Source organism: Monocercomonoides exilis (assembly GCF_001643675.1).
Source record: "Monocercomonoides exilis strain PA203 chromosome Unknown scaffold15-1837935, whole genome shotgun sequence".
Classification (NCBI taxonomy): Eukaryota; Preaxostyla; order Oxymonadida; family Polymastigidae; genus Monocercomonoides; species Monocercomonoides exilis.
This window is the reverse complement of record NW_027150560.1, coordinates 1,697,662-1,713,442: the sequence shown is the minus strand read 5'-3', so window position 1 is coordinate 1,713,442 and position 15,781 is coordinate 1,697,662. Positions and strand designations below refer to the sequence as shown.

Below are 15,781 nucleotides of genomic sequence, written 5' to 3'. Positions count from 1 at the left end.
CACAGACAATTATCAAAAAATTGTCAATAAATGGGATGATCTGATAAAAAAGAAATGTCAATGTCAAATTCAGCTTCATCAAGCTCAACTGATGCAGAAAGAACAAATCAAGTTATAAGCAAGCAAGAGCAGTTTGAAAATATTAAGCGTTTAATTCTTAAAGATTCAATGATGCTTTTTAACTGTAAATGCCATTTTTCAGAGATAAATTCAGATGCTTCCAAATTCCACCAAAAATGTACTTTGAACATGATGCCATACAATATCTTGAAAAAATGCATGATATTACTCGCGCATTTATTGCAACAGATAGCTCTGTTAAAAAGCTTGGCTATGTTGACAGAATTTTGTATTACCTTCGACGTCGACAGGTGTATGTTCACAGCGAAATTTACTTGGACATACCTTCTCATCCTGACATTGAATGCGTGAAAAAAGGTGTTGATGCAATGAATAGATTTAGACCAAACGTAATTATTGCACTTGGTGGAGGTACTGCAATTGATGCGGCAAAGGGGATGTGGCTTTTATACAATAATCCTCATTTATCCTTTGATGAAATGCGAAGAAACTTTGAGCCATATGGAAGTCGTTCTTTGATAATTTCCGAAGAACAAAAGAAAGCAAAATTTGTTGCAATTCCTACAACAAGCGGAACAGGAAGTGAAGTTACGTGCTTTTCTGTTATTTCTGATCACGGTCACGAAAAAGGTAAATTGGCTCTTGTAAATGACTCCTTTATTCCTGATGTGGCTATTATGGATCCACAGTTTACAAAAACATTACCCAAAAATTTGATTGCAGATTGTGGAATGGATGTTCTTACACATTGCATCGAAGCTTATGTAACAAAAGAAGCTTCTGATTATACAGATGGGCTTGCCCTTCAAGGAGCTGAAATGGTGTTTGAATATTTGGAGAAAAGTTATCGTGTTGGAGACGAGATTTCGAGAGAGAAAATGCATAATGCTGCGTGCATTGGAGGAATGGCTTTTGCGAATGCATTCTTAGGACTCACTCACAGCATGGCACATAAGCTGGGTGGAGAATATAATATCCCTCATGGAAGAGCAAACTCTGTGCTTCTTCCTTTTGTTATCGAATTTAATGCACGAATTGGTCCATTTGCGCAAAAAGAAGAAGAAAGTCAAAAGGAAGCCGATCCAGTTGCCTTGGAAAGATGTCATTTGAAAGAGCCTTTGTTTAGATACTCGAAAATGGCACGTATATTGGGATTACCAGCAAAAACACCAGAAGAAGGAACATTGAGCTTGGTTCAAGAAGTTCGAAAATTGGCAAAAAGCCTCGATAGGCCGTCCACAATTAAGGAATGCGGAGTGGACGAAGCTCTATTTTTGGCCAAATTGCCAGCACTTTGTGCTGCTGTGTTGGAAGACCAGTGCACTCCACCAAATCCTCGCACACCTTCTGCAAGGGATGTTGAGGAGTTGTTTAAAAAGGCTTATTATGGAGAATTATAAATGAGCAGAAATTATTGAATGAATTTCTTTTTTTAATTTATTTTTATATTTTCGGGGAAAGAGATGATTTAACGGTAAGCCAATTGTTGAATATTACATGAAGCACTTAATGGATTATTATTCGAGGTATATTGAGAAGAAATAATAAGTATTAAATATTTTTTTTAAAAAAAAATGAATGAGTAATAGAAAAAGTACTTTTTGTTCAATAAAATTAAGTTGCTTTCGTTTCGTAATATTTTTCAATTATTTTTATTATAATTTATGAACCTTTTATAAGTTTTTTGCATTGATATTTAGTTTAGGTCTACATTCAGCTTTTTCATTTGAAAAATTTAGTAATTCAGAAAAAATTGCATCAACTCGTTAAAAGAGATTTTTTATTCACTTATTTTTAACTTTGCAAAGAAAAAAACTGTTTGACTGGGAAATAAAAGCGAAAGAATTACTAAAAACGTAAAGCTATTGCTTTTCTATTTCTGACGGTTCTCATTCATAAAATCCACTACGCATGCTTTAAGCAGAACTTTTTCACAATAAGCTAACAAAATAATATTAATGAAAATTTGAAAAACATTATAAATAATAATGCAATTAATTCTTGAATTTCAAAATTATTCAGAGGAGAAGGAAATAACAATGAACATTTTTTGCTTGTTTATTCATCATTTAATTCCAATAATTGGCATAAGGCCACTTTAAGGGTTCCTTAAAAATTAAAAATAAGCTTTATGAAAAGGCTAAATGTTTTCGAGTTAACTTTCATCAACACTCTTTGGTGTTGACCCAATGTTTTTCAAATATTTTTCTTTTTAAGGGTTTTCGTTCTGAAAAACAACTGTCCTCTTATAACATTTTTAATAATTTTTTTGATAAATAAACTAAATTACATTAAAAGGACATTTTTATATTTTTCAATTTTCCATATTTGAGTTATTTGCAATTGTTTGGGTTGAAAATAACTCAATTCAAGCATTGAAATGAGATTTGAAAAAAGCCATATGAAAGCAATATAGTTAGTGTTAATAATGGTGAACACTTTCAATTGCTGTGGACAGTCGCGTTATCTCTCCAACCATTGAAAGTTTCATTTCGATAATAAGCCCAACTGTTCCTTCATTGAATACAAACTTATCAGTCATTCAAAAATGAATCATTCTTTATTCCTGGAAGCAAGTTGTAACATTACTGCATGTCTCAGAAGTTCATATTCAATGAGGGAATAATTGGATTTATTGTCAAAATTCAACTATCAACGGTAGTTGAAATAATACCACTGTCCACAGTTATTGAAAGTGTCCACCATTATTAACACAAACTATATTTGAAATTCTTTTTTATTTGAAAATAAAATAAAAGAAACTCTTCAAAAATAATTTGACACATCAAAATAAAAAATTTTTTTCTCAACAGAATACATTTTCATTGGATTCCTAGAGATAATTGACTGCATGTTCAACAGAAGTCGAGAAGAAAAAGTTATCTGAAAACAAAACAATGGTTCATCAGTCATTATTCCTTCCAAATTGATACCAGAACAAAAATGTTTGACGAATAACAATCAAGAAAGCTGCAAATATTGGTTTGAAAACTGTCTTTTCCAGTTCCAATGGATCTTTTTAAACAATTTTTGATAAACATCAATTCCAAATAACTGTTGAAATAACATCAATAAATTCATCAAACAAGTACAGCATTGCATTTTACAAACAATTTTCACCATTCAAAAAGTAATTATGATTTACTGAAAAATATTTTTTTCGACATTAACAGTTTTCAGCTGGTCAATCGTAAAATAGGATGATTTTGACATTGCATCATCTACAATGTATTTCAAATTTTATTGCGAGTATTTCAATTGAATCATTCCAATTATCATTAATGTGAGAAGAAAATGAAAATTGATCGTTTGTATTATATTTTATTTTTCAAATCAAAACTGATTTTTATTCTCGATAAGCATGCATTTGCTCCTTTTAGCATGCCTGATATTAGCAGAGACATTTAAGTATCAAGTCATTTATGGAACAGCCATATTTAAAAACCCAGGTATTTTAACAAATAGAATTACTTTAAATTACTGTTTATATATTGGTCAAGTCAACTCAATTGATACACAATTTTTCGCAAATGGCAATAATAATTATTTTTCAGAACAGAGAAAAGCATTAGGAATGAAAAGATGGAAGGCAGGAACATGCACAGCGATTTATTCATTTTTTCGCTTTTCCAATTCTTCAGTTGGACTGAAAAATGTGGCAGTTGAATATTCTTCCACACCATTTATTCTAATAACAGATAAATCGAATGTGGCGTTGGATTCCTGCATTTCCTTCCAAAAGTCGGAATCACCATTTCATTTGCAAAGTGGGTCAATCTGCCTCGCAAACATGACTTTGATCCCCCAAATGAATGTCAACCCTTCCAGTCTTGTTTTTTCATCTGATAATTCAAATATTGCCATTTTGAGAAATTCCATCATATCGGATCTGGCTGTTTCTTCTTCAGACAATTTTCTTGTTTCAGGGAAGAGCCACAGCGAACAGATCAATGACTGTTCCTTCAGGAACATGTCTGTGAAATCTTGCAAGAAAAGTGATTATTACATGGAGCATTCATGTTTTCGAAGTTCGATGGAGAATTGCCTCATTTATTCGTGTGTAAATGCGTTTGAAGGAGGAATCTCGAGTGGATCGCATTCTTCACATGAATTCATCTGCAGAAACACAACTGTAAGCTTCGGGAAAAGAGAAATGAATGCTCTTCAGAAAAAAGGACAAATGAATTTGACAGATAGTCAATCCTTTTCATTGTGTGAATGGACTGATTGCACAGCACCACAAGGGGGTGCTCTTTATGTTCATGACAATGAAAATGCAATTTTGACTGTTGAAAATTGTTCTTTCACTAGATGCAATGCTTCCTCTTCAAGAGGCGGAGGAATATATGCTTTGAAAATCGCTGAATGCATTGTGCTTCATTCAACATTTGATCAATGTGTTACATATGGTACTACAGATTGGGGTGGAGGAGGGATTCAGTTTGAAACAATATATATTCAACCGATGGTTGATGATTGCTATTTTAATAATTGTTCTGCTGCCAATGATGGAGGAGGAATAAGTATTTTAAATGAAACTACTCAAAAACAAAAAAAATGCGTTATTAACTCATTCTTCAAATTTTGTCAAGCGCCAAATTCTTCAACTTCTTGCGGAGGAGCAATTTTTCATTGGGACGGTGCAATTCAAATTATTTTCTCAAATTGTTTATTTTATCATTGCTATTCACTTTTTGGAGGAGCAGTTTGCTTGTTGCTAAATACAAATAACAACGGAATTTTATTTTTTTATTGTTTTTTCCACAATAACACATGCATTATAGGTGGGCATGATATTGCTCTTCATGATTCAACATCTAATAATATTGATCCAAGTTGCTATTCTACAAGGCAATCAACAAACAGAGTTAGTTCAAGTTACAGTTCACTTGCTGATCGTAGCGATTGGCTTCGAAACGATTTCGGAGTGATCAGATTTGTTTCTTCAACCACAACAGAACCCAATGCCAAAGACACATTTGCCTGTGGACTGGATGAAAGTCATCCATGTTGCACGATCAGCCGTTGCGTCACACAACTCATTCCAGGCTTAGTTCCCAAAGTCGAAGTCTTTTTAGGAACAATAAAAGAGACCAGGAGTGTGGACTGCAGTTCCAACACTTTCACAATATATGGCCAAAGCGATTTAAGCTCAACAATCCAAACAGAATTTGAAGCATCTGGGTTGTCTCTTTTTTCAGTCTCAACAGGCACATTGACTGCAAGGGATTTTGTTCTTGTGCATGATTCGGTACATACAAATAATCGTGGTTCAAGGCTGTTTGAGATTACTGAAACAGGAGAGATGCATATAAGTGGACTGAACATATCTGCTGGAAGCGGACACTCCGCACAAACAGCATTCACCACAGAGCTGATCAATGTTCAGAGTGGAATGTTTCAGATGGAAAACGTGAACTGGGAAAAGACTATCTCCACAACTTCGTTGTTTTCGCTTTCTTCAACAAATGAAATTTCATTGACACTTTCCGAATGCACGTTTAGTGGAATTGAGAGAACAACGAGTGGATCTGCTGTCATCTCATTTTCCAACGACAAGGTCAATGCTAATTTGAATTCTTGTTCATTTTCAGGATGTGGAAGCACAGAATCAGAGAATGGAGGATCAATGAAGCTATTTGTCGGGAATGAGAATGAAGTGAAAGTGAATGGTGGATCTTTTGATGAATGCTATTGCTCGGTAACAGATGGTCTTGGAGGAGGAATCCTTCTTCGATTATTGAATGAGAATCCAAATTTCCTGATATCCTCTTCATTCGGAACAAACACAGCCAAATGGGGAAGAGATATTTTTGTCATTTCACCAAATCTGGAAGTGACTGCAAAGTCACAAAATATTACATGTGTTACAGCCTCTTTGAATTCTGTTGACAGAGTGAGGGGATATGACAACGGAAACAACAGTGTGGCCATTCCTCTGTGCATCTATCTCCTTCCCACACCAGAAGAAATCTTTGTGAGCAATATTGAGGCATCCAATCATTCGCGCTGTGGAATTGTCCAATTCCCTTGTTTAACAATGAAACATTCACTCACAAGACAAACAGGAACAAAGAAAGTGAATGTGAATGGAATGATTTTGATGAGTGATGAATTGACATTTGAAGGGCAGAAACACGAAATCAGAGGAAATGATGATCAAAGTGGCTGGTCAGTCTCCGATTCAAGTGAAACATCCAATTCAGCGATGATAACAACAAGAATTGAAACAGAATTATCAAAACTCATCTTCTCTCTTCCTCCATCTCTTTCATCACACTCCACTTTCATATCATCTTTTTCACAACTGACTTTGTCTCATTGCTCCATTTCCCTTCAAGATCCTTTATCTGAATTGACATTTCTGTTCTTGTCTGTTGAATCGGGAATTTTGACAATCGACAAATTCTCCGCTTCATCGATTGATTTGAGAAGAAATTCATTGATCTCGTTGTCTGGAAGTGGAATAAAGGCTGAGTTAATGAGCACTCTGTGGTTGAACATGACGAACTCTAATTTCACAGAAATAGAAAGAACAACTGGAAATGGAGGCTGCATAAGCTTTGATAATAGCGATGATGAAAATACGAACACAGAAATAAATATTGAAAAATGTGATTTTGATGAATGCTCAGTGCTGGCTGATGAAAGCAGAGGAGGTGCTCTCAATGTGCAGATGAAACGGAATACTCAATTGAATATTATTTCATGCACATTCATAGGATGCACGGCACCAGCAGAAGAAGAAAAGACTGGCTTTGGGGGAGGGATGGCACTGAAGCTGATTGATGATGATTCTTTATTTGTGATCTCATCTCCTGTTTTTGATTCAGAAAAACCAAATGTTGCAAAATATGGAAATGACCTGTTTGTTGAATCATCCAACTTGACGAAGAGCATCACAAACACTTCTCTTCCATTTGTGTCAGAACATCTGGCAGATATTTCATTGGATTCGATGAGAGGGTTTGATGGGAATGATACATTGAATGCCATTCCATTGGTGTATTTCTGGTTCGCAATTGGCTCAGAGATATTTATTGGGGGCAATGGGAAAGATGTTTGCACTTGTGGATTCTCGGATTATCCTTGCCTTTCAATTGATTATTCAATGGATCGATTGCCTGAGGGAAATGAAAAGAATATTAACATCATTGAAAAAGCGATTCTTAAAAAATGTGTTGATGCGAGTGGAATTTCAATAAAATCAGATGATAACAATCAGTGTGTTTTGGAGTGTCTCTCATCACTTGAAGTAGCAGAGGATGCAGCAATGAAGATTTCTGGAATTTCAAATCTCGAGCTGATTGACTTTATTGTTCCATCTTCATTCACAGGAAGAGTCAATTTTTTCATTCATGTTGACTCAAGTGAGGGATTATTGACTGTGAAGTACTGCTCCTTCACAAAAATGGAAGAAAGCGGAGAAGAAATAATTAGCATTGGGTTGATCAAAGCAGATGGAGGAACTGTTCAATTGGAATTGGTGACGATTCAGTCACTTTGTTTTTCGCATGATGTTATTTCTGTGCTGTCAACAACGATATTGAATGTGAAAAACCTGACAATGAAAAATGTTGAGCTGGAAGGAGCAAGCGGATTGAGTATTTCAAAGAGTTCAAGAAGAGAGACAAATGAAGAGGAACAAGATATTGTCATTGAGTGGAGTTTGTTTGAAGAAGTCACTCAGAATGCAACCAATGATATTCCTATCATTTGGAACGAAATTGAAGATGAGCCATTGAAAATTGTGACAAGAAACACAACGATGAAGAAGTGTGGAGGAACGAAGTGTGGAAAGGGAGGAGGGATGTTTTCTGTGTTGAATGAGGGAGGAAAGTTTGACTGTTCATTTTGCACGATTTCTGAATGTTTCTGCTCGAGCACTGGAAGAGGCGGGTGGCTGTTTCTGGAATGCACCTCGACAGCTGAGCATCCTCTGAAGTTTTTGTTGTTGAATATCACATTCAAAGATAACTCTGCATTCAGAGGAAGAGATGTGTATGTGAAATGCTATTCAATCGATGCGCAAATAGTTGAAGAACAATTTCTTTTGGATTTCAGAACACCGTTTGTGAAGGATCTTGCAATATGGGGTGCCACAACAGACTCGTTTGTTGGGGAAGAGGATCTTCTGTTGAGAGTTGTGAAATATCAGAGTGAGACGATATTTGTGTCTTCTGTTGCGGATAATCACGCGGACAGCAAGCAATGTGGAGAGTTGAGTGCACCATGCCACTCATTGGATATTGGAGTTCAGCATATCATTCCTTCATCGTATTCTCAGCTGTTGATTTCAGAGGAAACTATCATCAATGGGGAATGTGATGTGCATGATGTGATCATCCGCTCATTGCAATCTCCATCAACTGCTTTGGTGCATCTGAACTCAACAATTAATATCAATGAGGGCGGTCTTATCACAACATCAGAGAAAGTTCGGTTTGAGAGATTGAAATTCAACTTTGGCCAGTCGTTTTCTTATTCTGGAAGTTCAGTCATTCATGAAGCAAGTGGACAGCTTTCTCTTTTATTTGTTAATTTCTCTTCTGCTGGAGGGTTAAGCAACAATCAACCTATTGTTTTTATTAATTCAACATTGTTGACAATTGTAATTGGTATTCTTCATGTTGATAACTGCTTAATATTGATGCTTTCGTTCAAGAAGCCTTCGTTTCTGCTAAAAGGAGATGAGATATCAATGACAAATGTGAAAATGGATAATTTTGAAGCGATGAGAAATGTGTTTGTCATCGATCGATGCAAAAAAGTTGTATTCAATGGAATTGATGCAGATGGAGTGAAACTGTCTGATGGCTGCATCTTTTCAATAAATGATTCAACTTCAGGAACAATTTCCATTGGAAGCTCCTCATTCAACAACTGTTCAAGAAATTCAGAAGGCACTTCTGTTCTCACTGCTTTTTCAACTTCTGCTCAAATATCTCTTTCTAATTGCTCTTGCTCAAACTGTTGTTCCATGTCTGGCAAAGGGAGTGTTATGAAATTGAGCAATGCAACGAACGTTTCGATGGATTTGTGCAGATTTGTTGGAGTGCTTATGAAAGAAAGCAAAACTGAAAATATGAATGCAATCACAGATATCTGTCAATGGAGTGGGTCTCTTGTTCATTCAACAAACTCAACAATAATGATGAAATATGTGACAATTTCGAATGCTTCATCGGGTGGATTGTCAGTGTCTGCTGGCAATGTGACAATCGAGAAAGGAGAGTTTTTGAACAACAATCCATTCATTGAAAAATATCCCTCTCTTCGTCGAAACATCATTTGTTCGGAGTCTGCCTCATTGACCATTTCCAGTTTGAAAGGGGGAGATGGAGTGTTTCCCAATTTATCTCTTTGGATCCTGGATGATGGATGCACTCTTGGAGGAATGACAGCAGAAAGGTCATCTCCTTTCTTCATTTCCAAATTGGAAGAGGTATCAATCAGTGAAAATGACAGAGATGTTGTTGTGAAATTCGAGGGATCACTTTTTGTGCCTTGTGACTTGTCATTCAGACTTGTGTATAAAACAGGAGATGTGGAGTTGGCTGAGATTCATCAGTTTGAGAAAGATGGTTTTGTATCAGAAACTGAAGTGATTGGAATAATCCCATCAGAAAATATTTCAAAGGTTGCAGATGAAACAGAGGTATCAGTGATGATTCTGTTTGGAAAACAATTGGCTGCAACTTCTCCACAGATACTGAAGAATAAAACAGAATCAAAACCAGAAAGTGATAAAGCAGTTGAACGAGGAAAAGAAGGAAAATCGTATTGGTTGTTGATTGTTATTGCGCTTGTTGTTATTCTTTTGATTGTTCTCACTGTTTCAATAATATTCATTGTACGATGGAGAAAGCAAAAGAGAAGAACAGAAGAATTGGAAGAGATAGTGAATGACACTGTGAAGAAGGATCCGAAACTGATGGAGATGGTGACGATGGAGATATCGCCTGAAGAGCAGTGGCGAAGAGCAGAAAGAGAGACAGAGAAGAAGAATGAAGAAAGGATGAAGAAAAGAGTGTATGCGAAAAGCTTAGGACACTCTGAGTCATCGGAGCATCTTCTTTCTGAAAGCGGATCAACAGAAAATATTCTGGGAAGAGATTCAGACAAGATTCCTGATTGGGTTCTTGAGAAGGTTGATGAAGAAGAGATAAGGAAGAGAACTCCATCACCATCAATATCTTCGACATGTTCAACTGATTCAGATTCAACATTTGTTCGAGGAGAAGATCTGTGTCCAACCACCTCATCGATGTCGAATCTAGTGGATGCGATGGCCTGTTCATCCCCTCATGAGAAGTTGATTGTTGATCTGAGGGATTCGTTGTTCATGTTATTGCATGGGAGGAATGAGAAAAAAGAGATGGCGATTGGCACCTTTCAGGAGAGAGAATATACAGCTGTCCAAATCCTGTTCTGGGTGGCTAATCTTGCGCTTCATTCATTTGATGAAATGGACAACCCACTTCAATCTCTTGCCAATCTAAGTCCGCACATTGTTCTCTTCTCAGAGCATATGGTGATTTGCATTGTGATGCACTCAGACTTCTTGTCTGATGATGACTCAGATTCATCCTCTATCTCTTCGTCAACTGTTGTGACTTCTGCAAGTGATGACGAAAGTGACTCTCTTCCTTCTTCAGCCTTTGAGGATGAAGATGATTTCAAAAAAGAGTGCTTGAGGTGGAAGTCGCCAGAGCTGCAGATCAATAAGAAAATGGGAGCAACAAAGGAATCAGTTGCCTTTTCGATTGGGATGATGCTGTGGGAGTGCTTGACTCTTCAAATCCCATTTGGAGACTATGAGGCTGAAACAGCTGGACAGAAGATTATCAATGGAGAGAGACCAAATTTATTTTCCATTGAAACAACATATTTGCAGTTAATAAAGAGGAGCCTAGCAACCCAAGCAAATACACGCCCAACTCTAATTGAAATAAAACGAATTTTCATAAGTCATGCTCCAGCTGGCGCAGTTCAGTTAACGATGTCAGATGCAATTGATTTGCAGTACTATGTTGATGACAAAGGATGCAGCTTTGAGAGGAGCAGTTCTCTCGCTGTTCGTGAATAGAATAATATCACAATGCAAAAAACAAATTGTGAAAAAATGTCAACCGATAATATTAAAGTTACGAATAAGGCTTCAAATGCTTAAAAAGAATAATCAATGAAGAAGCCTAAATTATAATTGCATTTATATCAAATTGAAAATTTATGATGCATTATCTTTCCATTCAAAATAATTTTGTTTTGGGAAGCGTTCAAATATTATTCGTTTTCTCGATTCTGAGAACAAATTTGGGCTTGAGTTGTCGAAGCAAAGCATTTGAGTTCAATCAGTTTTTCATTTTGAACTTTCTCTGGAATTCAGAGAAACAGATGAGGAATCCTTTTATATTAATGTTTTTGTAATTTATAAATATATATATATATATAGGGAAAAAATCTGAGCAAGGATGTGTTGAAAAAAAAAAACTTTTTCTTCCTTCATATACCAATGTTTATTAATTAAACAACAAATAATGGTTGTGTTTAACAAAAAAAGAGATCTTTTTTTTTTTTTTTTTTTTTTTTTTTTTTTTTTTTTTTTTTTTTTTTTTTTTTTTGAAAGGCAAGCGATTTTTTCAACTAGCCGTGCAACAGAGGAATACAAAATAATCAATCAATACATAAGCAATGATTTCTGCATTTTTGAGTCTTTGGAAATAATTCTTCATTATTAACTTTCAATTTGCTTTGAACAAATTTCATCATTTAGTTGTTAATCAAAAACAGTTATTCATGAATATCATTCGAATAACATGCAATGGGAACCAAAATGTTTTCAACAGATTGAGAATTGCCATTTCAAAATGAATCAATTTTATGTGAAAGTTGAAATACTGAAACGAATTCATTTCCCATTTCCGTGGAAATGAAAGATTTTTATTCTCTATATTGTAACAATAAAATGCTGTTTTTGTTTATATAATTTTCATTTTTTCGACAAAAGCAACAGTTCATCTTTCTCAAGAAAAACAGATAATTTTATTATTTCTTGAAAAGTTTCTTTTGTTATTTTTGTCATGAGAAAATGAAAATTGAATATTTTCATCGAATTGTTAATCCAATTCACAATAATAATATTGTCATGAAAACAAAAGCAAATCAACATTATAATTATTATTCTTTTGATGTTTAGTAAGTTAAAAAATAAATTTGATGAAAATATGGGTGATTATTTTTGAAATCATATTTTTTCTTTCAGAATTTTCGGTTCTAAAAATTTCACTCAAAGATCAACGAAAGAGCACAAAAAAAAGAAAAGTTTTATCGAAGACATCAACATCATTATTTGAGCAAAAACATTTATTTTTAATTCAGTTGTGATAAAAACACAGATTAAAGACAAAAATCCTTCACAATCGAAAACAACCTTAAAAAATGAACACTCCGAAAAAAGTTATGATTTCAAAAATAATCACCCATATTCTATTTTCTTTTTCACATGAAAATGCAGCAAAATAAACTACTCAAAAACACTTGTTCAAAATATGAAACACAAATACAAAAATATGTGTGAAAATTTGAACTTTCAAGCTGTTTTGCACAAAGCACAGAAAAATTGTTTCTCTCATAACTTTAATAACTCTCTCTCAGATTTCTATATAAATATGATTCTCATATCTATTTACAGGTATTATTGATATCACTATATTATGTTTCGTGACCTCACAAGGATCTCAAAAAATGAACTCATTTCATTCATATTTTTTGATCGCAAAAAGTCAATAAAAAAGTACACTATTTTTCAATAAAAAATTTTGAAGTAACATATTCACCCGATTTGGTGATTAAAAAGTCCGGTTTTTACTTAGTTCGTTGAAACAGAAGAAATAGTTGGAAAAAATAAAAAAGACAAACAGTTATTTAATTTATTGAATTGTTTTGTGAAAAAACCAAAAACTTTTGAATTCGATTTTCGTTCTTGATGATCAAAGGAATTTTTTGTTGATTTAATATCGTTTGTTTTGCTTGCTTTAAACCAACTTTCTTTTATTGTTTGTTTTTGATTAAAAGATCAAAAACTTTCTCAATGAAACTTTTCTATTCAATGCGTGTTATGTTTTTATCTTATTTTCCCACTGTTTTTCACACTTCACCGTTTTCATCAATTTAATATGAAAATCAAAATATTTTCATGCGATACGATGTTATTCGATATTTTTAATGATGTGCATAAAAAGAATACAACTTGAAAAAGTATTTGTAATGACAAAAATATGTGAAATGATGTTTCTTTTATCACACAAATCAATTATTGTGAAAGATTAAAATACTTATTTTCTTTTTTTTTCAATTCAAAATGACTAACAAGAAAGTTTACCAATGCATCAATTAATTGTTTTCATTGTTCATTGATATTTAATTCGTATCTTTTAATATAAAATAAAAACATTCATTTTTTCATATTAAATTGATGAAAACGGTGAAGTGTGAAAAACAGTGGGAAAATAAGATAAAAACATAACACGCATTGAATAGAAAAGTTTCATTGAGAAAGTTTTTGATCTTTTAATCAAAAACAAACAATAAAAGAAAGTTGGTTTAAAGCAAGCAAAACAAACGATATTAAATCAACAAAAAATTCCTTTGATCATCAAGAACGAAAATCGAATTCAAAAGTTTTTGGTTTTTTCACAAAACAATTCAATAAATTAAATAACTGTTTGTCTTTTTTATTTTTTCCAACTATTTCTTCTGTTTCAACAAACAAAGAATAATAATAATAATAATAATAATAATAATAATAATAATAATAATAATAATAATAATAATAATAATAATAATAATAATAATAATAATAATAATAATAATAATAATAATAATAATAATAATAATAATAATACCGAGTTAATAAAAATGCGTGGGTTTATAAATCACATTGTACTTAAAAGTTACCTTCACGATGATAATTCCATTCCGCTTTTTTGAAAAAATAATTTTTCATTGCGAAATAAACGAATATTTTCAAATGTTTGAGAAAAATTCGTTGCCCAAACATTTGAAAACCAAATCAATAACTGTTTATTGCAGTTGATGATATTTCCATTTGATCAAAGAAAAAATTTTATTCGAATGAATTATATAACAGATCTTGCTTTGCGAGAATTTTTTATTCTAACGCTATAAAGGTGAGCTTGTTATTATGATCCTGTAAATTCTTGAGACTTTTAATAATTTTACATTTGATTTTATGTGATATATAAACAGCGAGTTTACATTATCGAGAGAAATGCCGCTTCATAAAATTCAGAAAGATAAAGCTTATTATCGTCGCTATCAAGTAAAATATCGTCGTAGACGTGAAGGTAAAACTGATTATACAGCTAGAAAGGCACTTATTATTCAGGATCAGCGCACCATCAACAACCCCAAGCACAGACTTGTTGTTCGTATCACAAACCGTGATGTTATCTGCCAAATCGTTATGGCCCATGTGTACGGAGATAGCTGCATGTGCAGTGCTTATTCTCACGAGCTCAAGAGATATGGCATCAAGGTTGGTCTCACAAATTATGCTGCATGCTATGCAACTGGTCTTCTTCTTGCACGCCGCTTGTTGGCAAAATTGCACCTTGACAAATTGTATCCAGGTGTGAAAGAAGCAACCGGAGAATCAAAGCCAGTTGTTCCAAATGCAAAAGGACCACGCCCGTTCAAGGCCTTCCTCGATGTTGGTCTTCACAGAACAACAACTGGATCAAAAGTATTTGCAGTTATGAAAGGAGCAACTGATGGTGGTATGAACATTCCACACAATGACAAGCGTCTTGTTGGATACAACTCCAAAACAAAGAAGCTTGATGCAGCTGTTCTTCGTGAGCACATCTTTGGAATTCATGTGTCCAAATACATGAAGGATCTGAAGAAAGAAGATGAAAGAGCATACAAGAGCCACTTCTCGCAATATATTAAGGCTGGAATCACAGCTGATAAAGTCGAAGCAATGTACAAGTCCGCTCATGCAGCAATCAGAGCCGATCCATCATTCAAACCAACAGAGAAAAAAGTTCCAGAAAAGAAAGGACCATTGTTCCCAGGAGGGCAAATGAAGAAATGGCCGTTGAAGTTGAGAAGACAAAGATTCAGACAAAAGTTGGCCAACATCAAGAGAAAGCAAAAGTCTGTCAATGCTGCTCTTCTTGACATGTAAACATCACAATAAAAAGAAGATAACATCAAAAAAGCGGATCTCTCGTGAAAAGGCGATATTTCAAAATTGCTGAAACAAAAGCTATTATTCAAACAATTTTTATCTTTGTTCTATTTTGATTTCCTTTTCATCGTTTCGCTTTATAGTTAAAAATAATCAAATAACCAAACAATCATGCTTTTTAACGTATGAAGAGCTATAGAACAATGCCTTTTTCCCCATATGAACAATGAAATACAATCAATCTGAAAATAATTTGAATAATTATTGAGTATTTTGACAATCATAACTTGTAAGAATACCAAACTGAAAACTCTGTGAAATAAAGGATAGTTTCAATGAATTATTAAAATATGAAACATATATGCATGTTAGCTAATTGTTTGCGTTGAAAAAAGTCTCTGAAAGATAAATGAAAAAATTATGATCAAACCAACTTTTATCTTAGAATGTCATTTGCCAAAACTCTTTTCGCTGTTCAACAAG

The 15,781-nt window shown here is 33.9% G+C and overlaps 3 protein-coding genes across 3 annotated transcripts; all 3 read left to right on the top strand.

The window, feature by feature from the left end:
* The first annotated feature begins 25 nt into the window (after window positions 1–25).
* Window positions 26–1,839, top strand: MONOS_9989 (putative acetaldehyde dehydrogenase). Its single transcript, XM_067880537.1, has 3 exons — window positions 26–131; window positions 203–1,607; window positions 1,762–1,839. Exons 1-2 carry the CDS (start codon window positions 55–57, stop codon window positions 1,479–1,481), a joined length of 1,356 nt encoding a protein of 451 aa, XP_067730148.1. The 5' UTR covers window positions 26–54; the 3' UTR covers window positions 1,482–1,607; window positions 1,762–1,839.
* A 2,032-nt stretch (window positions 1,840–3,871) lies between these two features.
* Window positions 3,872–11,627, top strand: MONOS_9988 (uncharacterized protein; the record flags this gene model as incomplete). The annotated part of the gene is made up of 2 exons (XM_067880536.1): window positions 3,872–4,604; window positions 4,866–11,627. 2 exons carry the CDS (start codon window positions 3,872–3,874, stop codon window positions 11,168–11,170), a joined length of 7,038 nt encoding a protein of 2,345 aa, XP_067730147.1. The 3' UTR covers window positions 11,171–11,627.
* Window positions 11,628–14,231: 2,604 nt separating this feature from the next.
* MONOS_9987 (putative 60S ribosomal protein L5-2) lies at window positions 14,232–15,486 on the top strand. The gene is made up of 2 exons (XM_067880535.1): window positions 14,232–14,273; window positions 14,353–15,486. The coding sequence occupies exon 2, from the start codon at window positions 14,375–14,377 to the stop codon at window positions 15,293–15,295; it is 921 nt and encodes a 306-aa protein (XP_067730146.1). The 5' UTR covers window positions 14,232–14,273; window positions 14,353–14,374; the 3' UTR covers window positions 15,296–15,486.
* The last annotated feature ends 295 nt before the right edge of the window (window positions 15,487–15,781 follow it).

Bases quoted from the DNA above. Each gene is read 5' to 3' on its own strand.
- MONOS_9989 (XM_067880537.1), top strand. From the start codon at position 55: ATGTCAATGTCAAATTCAGCTTCATCAAGCTCAACTGATGCAGAAAGA. The intron at 132-202 runs GTTTGAAAATAT...GCCATTTTTCAG, and splicing joins GTTATAAGCAAGCAAGAGCA to AGATAAATTCAGATGCTTCC.
- MONOS_9987 (XM_067880535.1), top strand. From the start codon at position 14,375: ATGCCGCTTCATAAAATTCAGAAAGATAAAGCTTATTATCGTCGCTAT.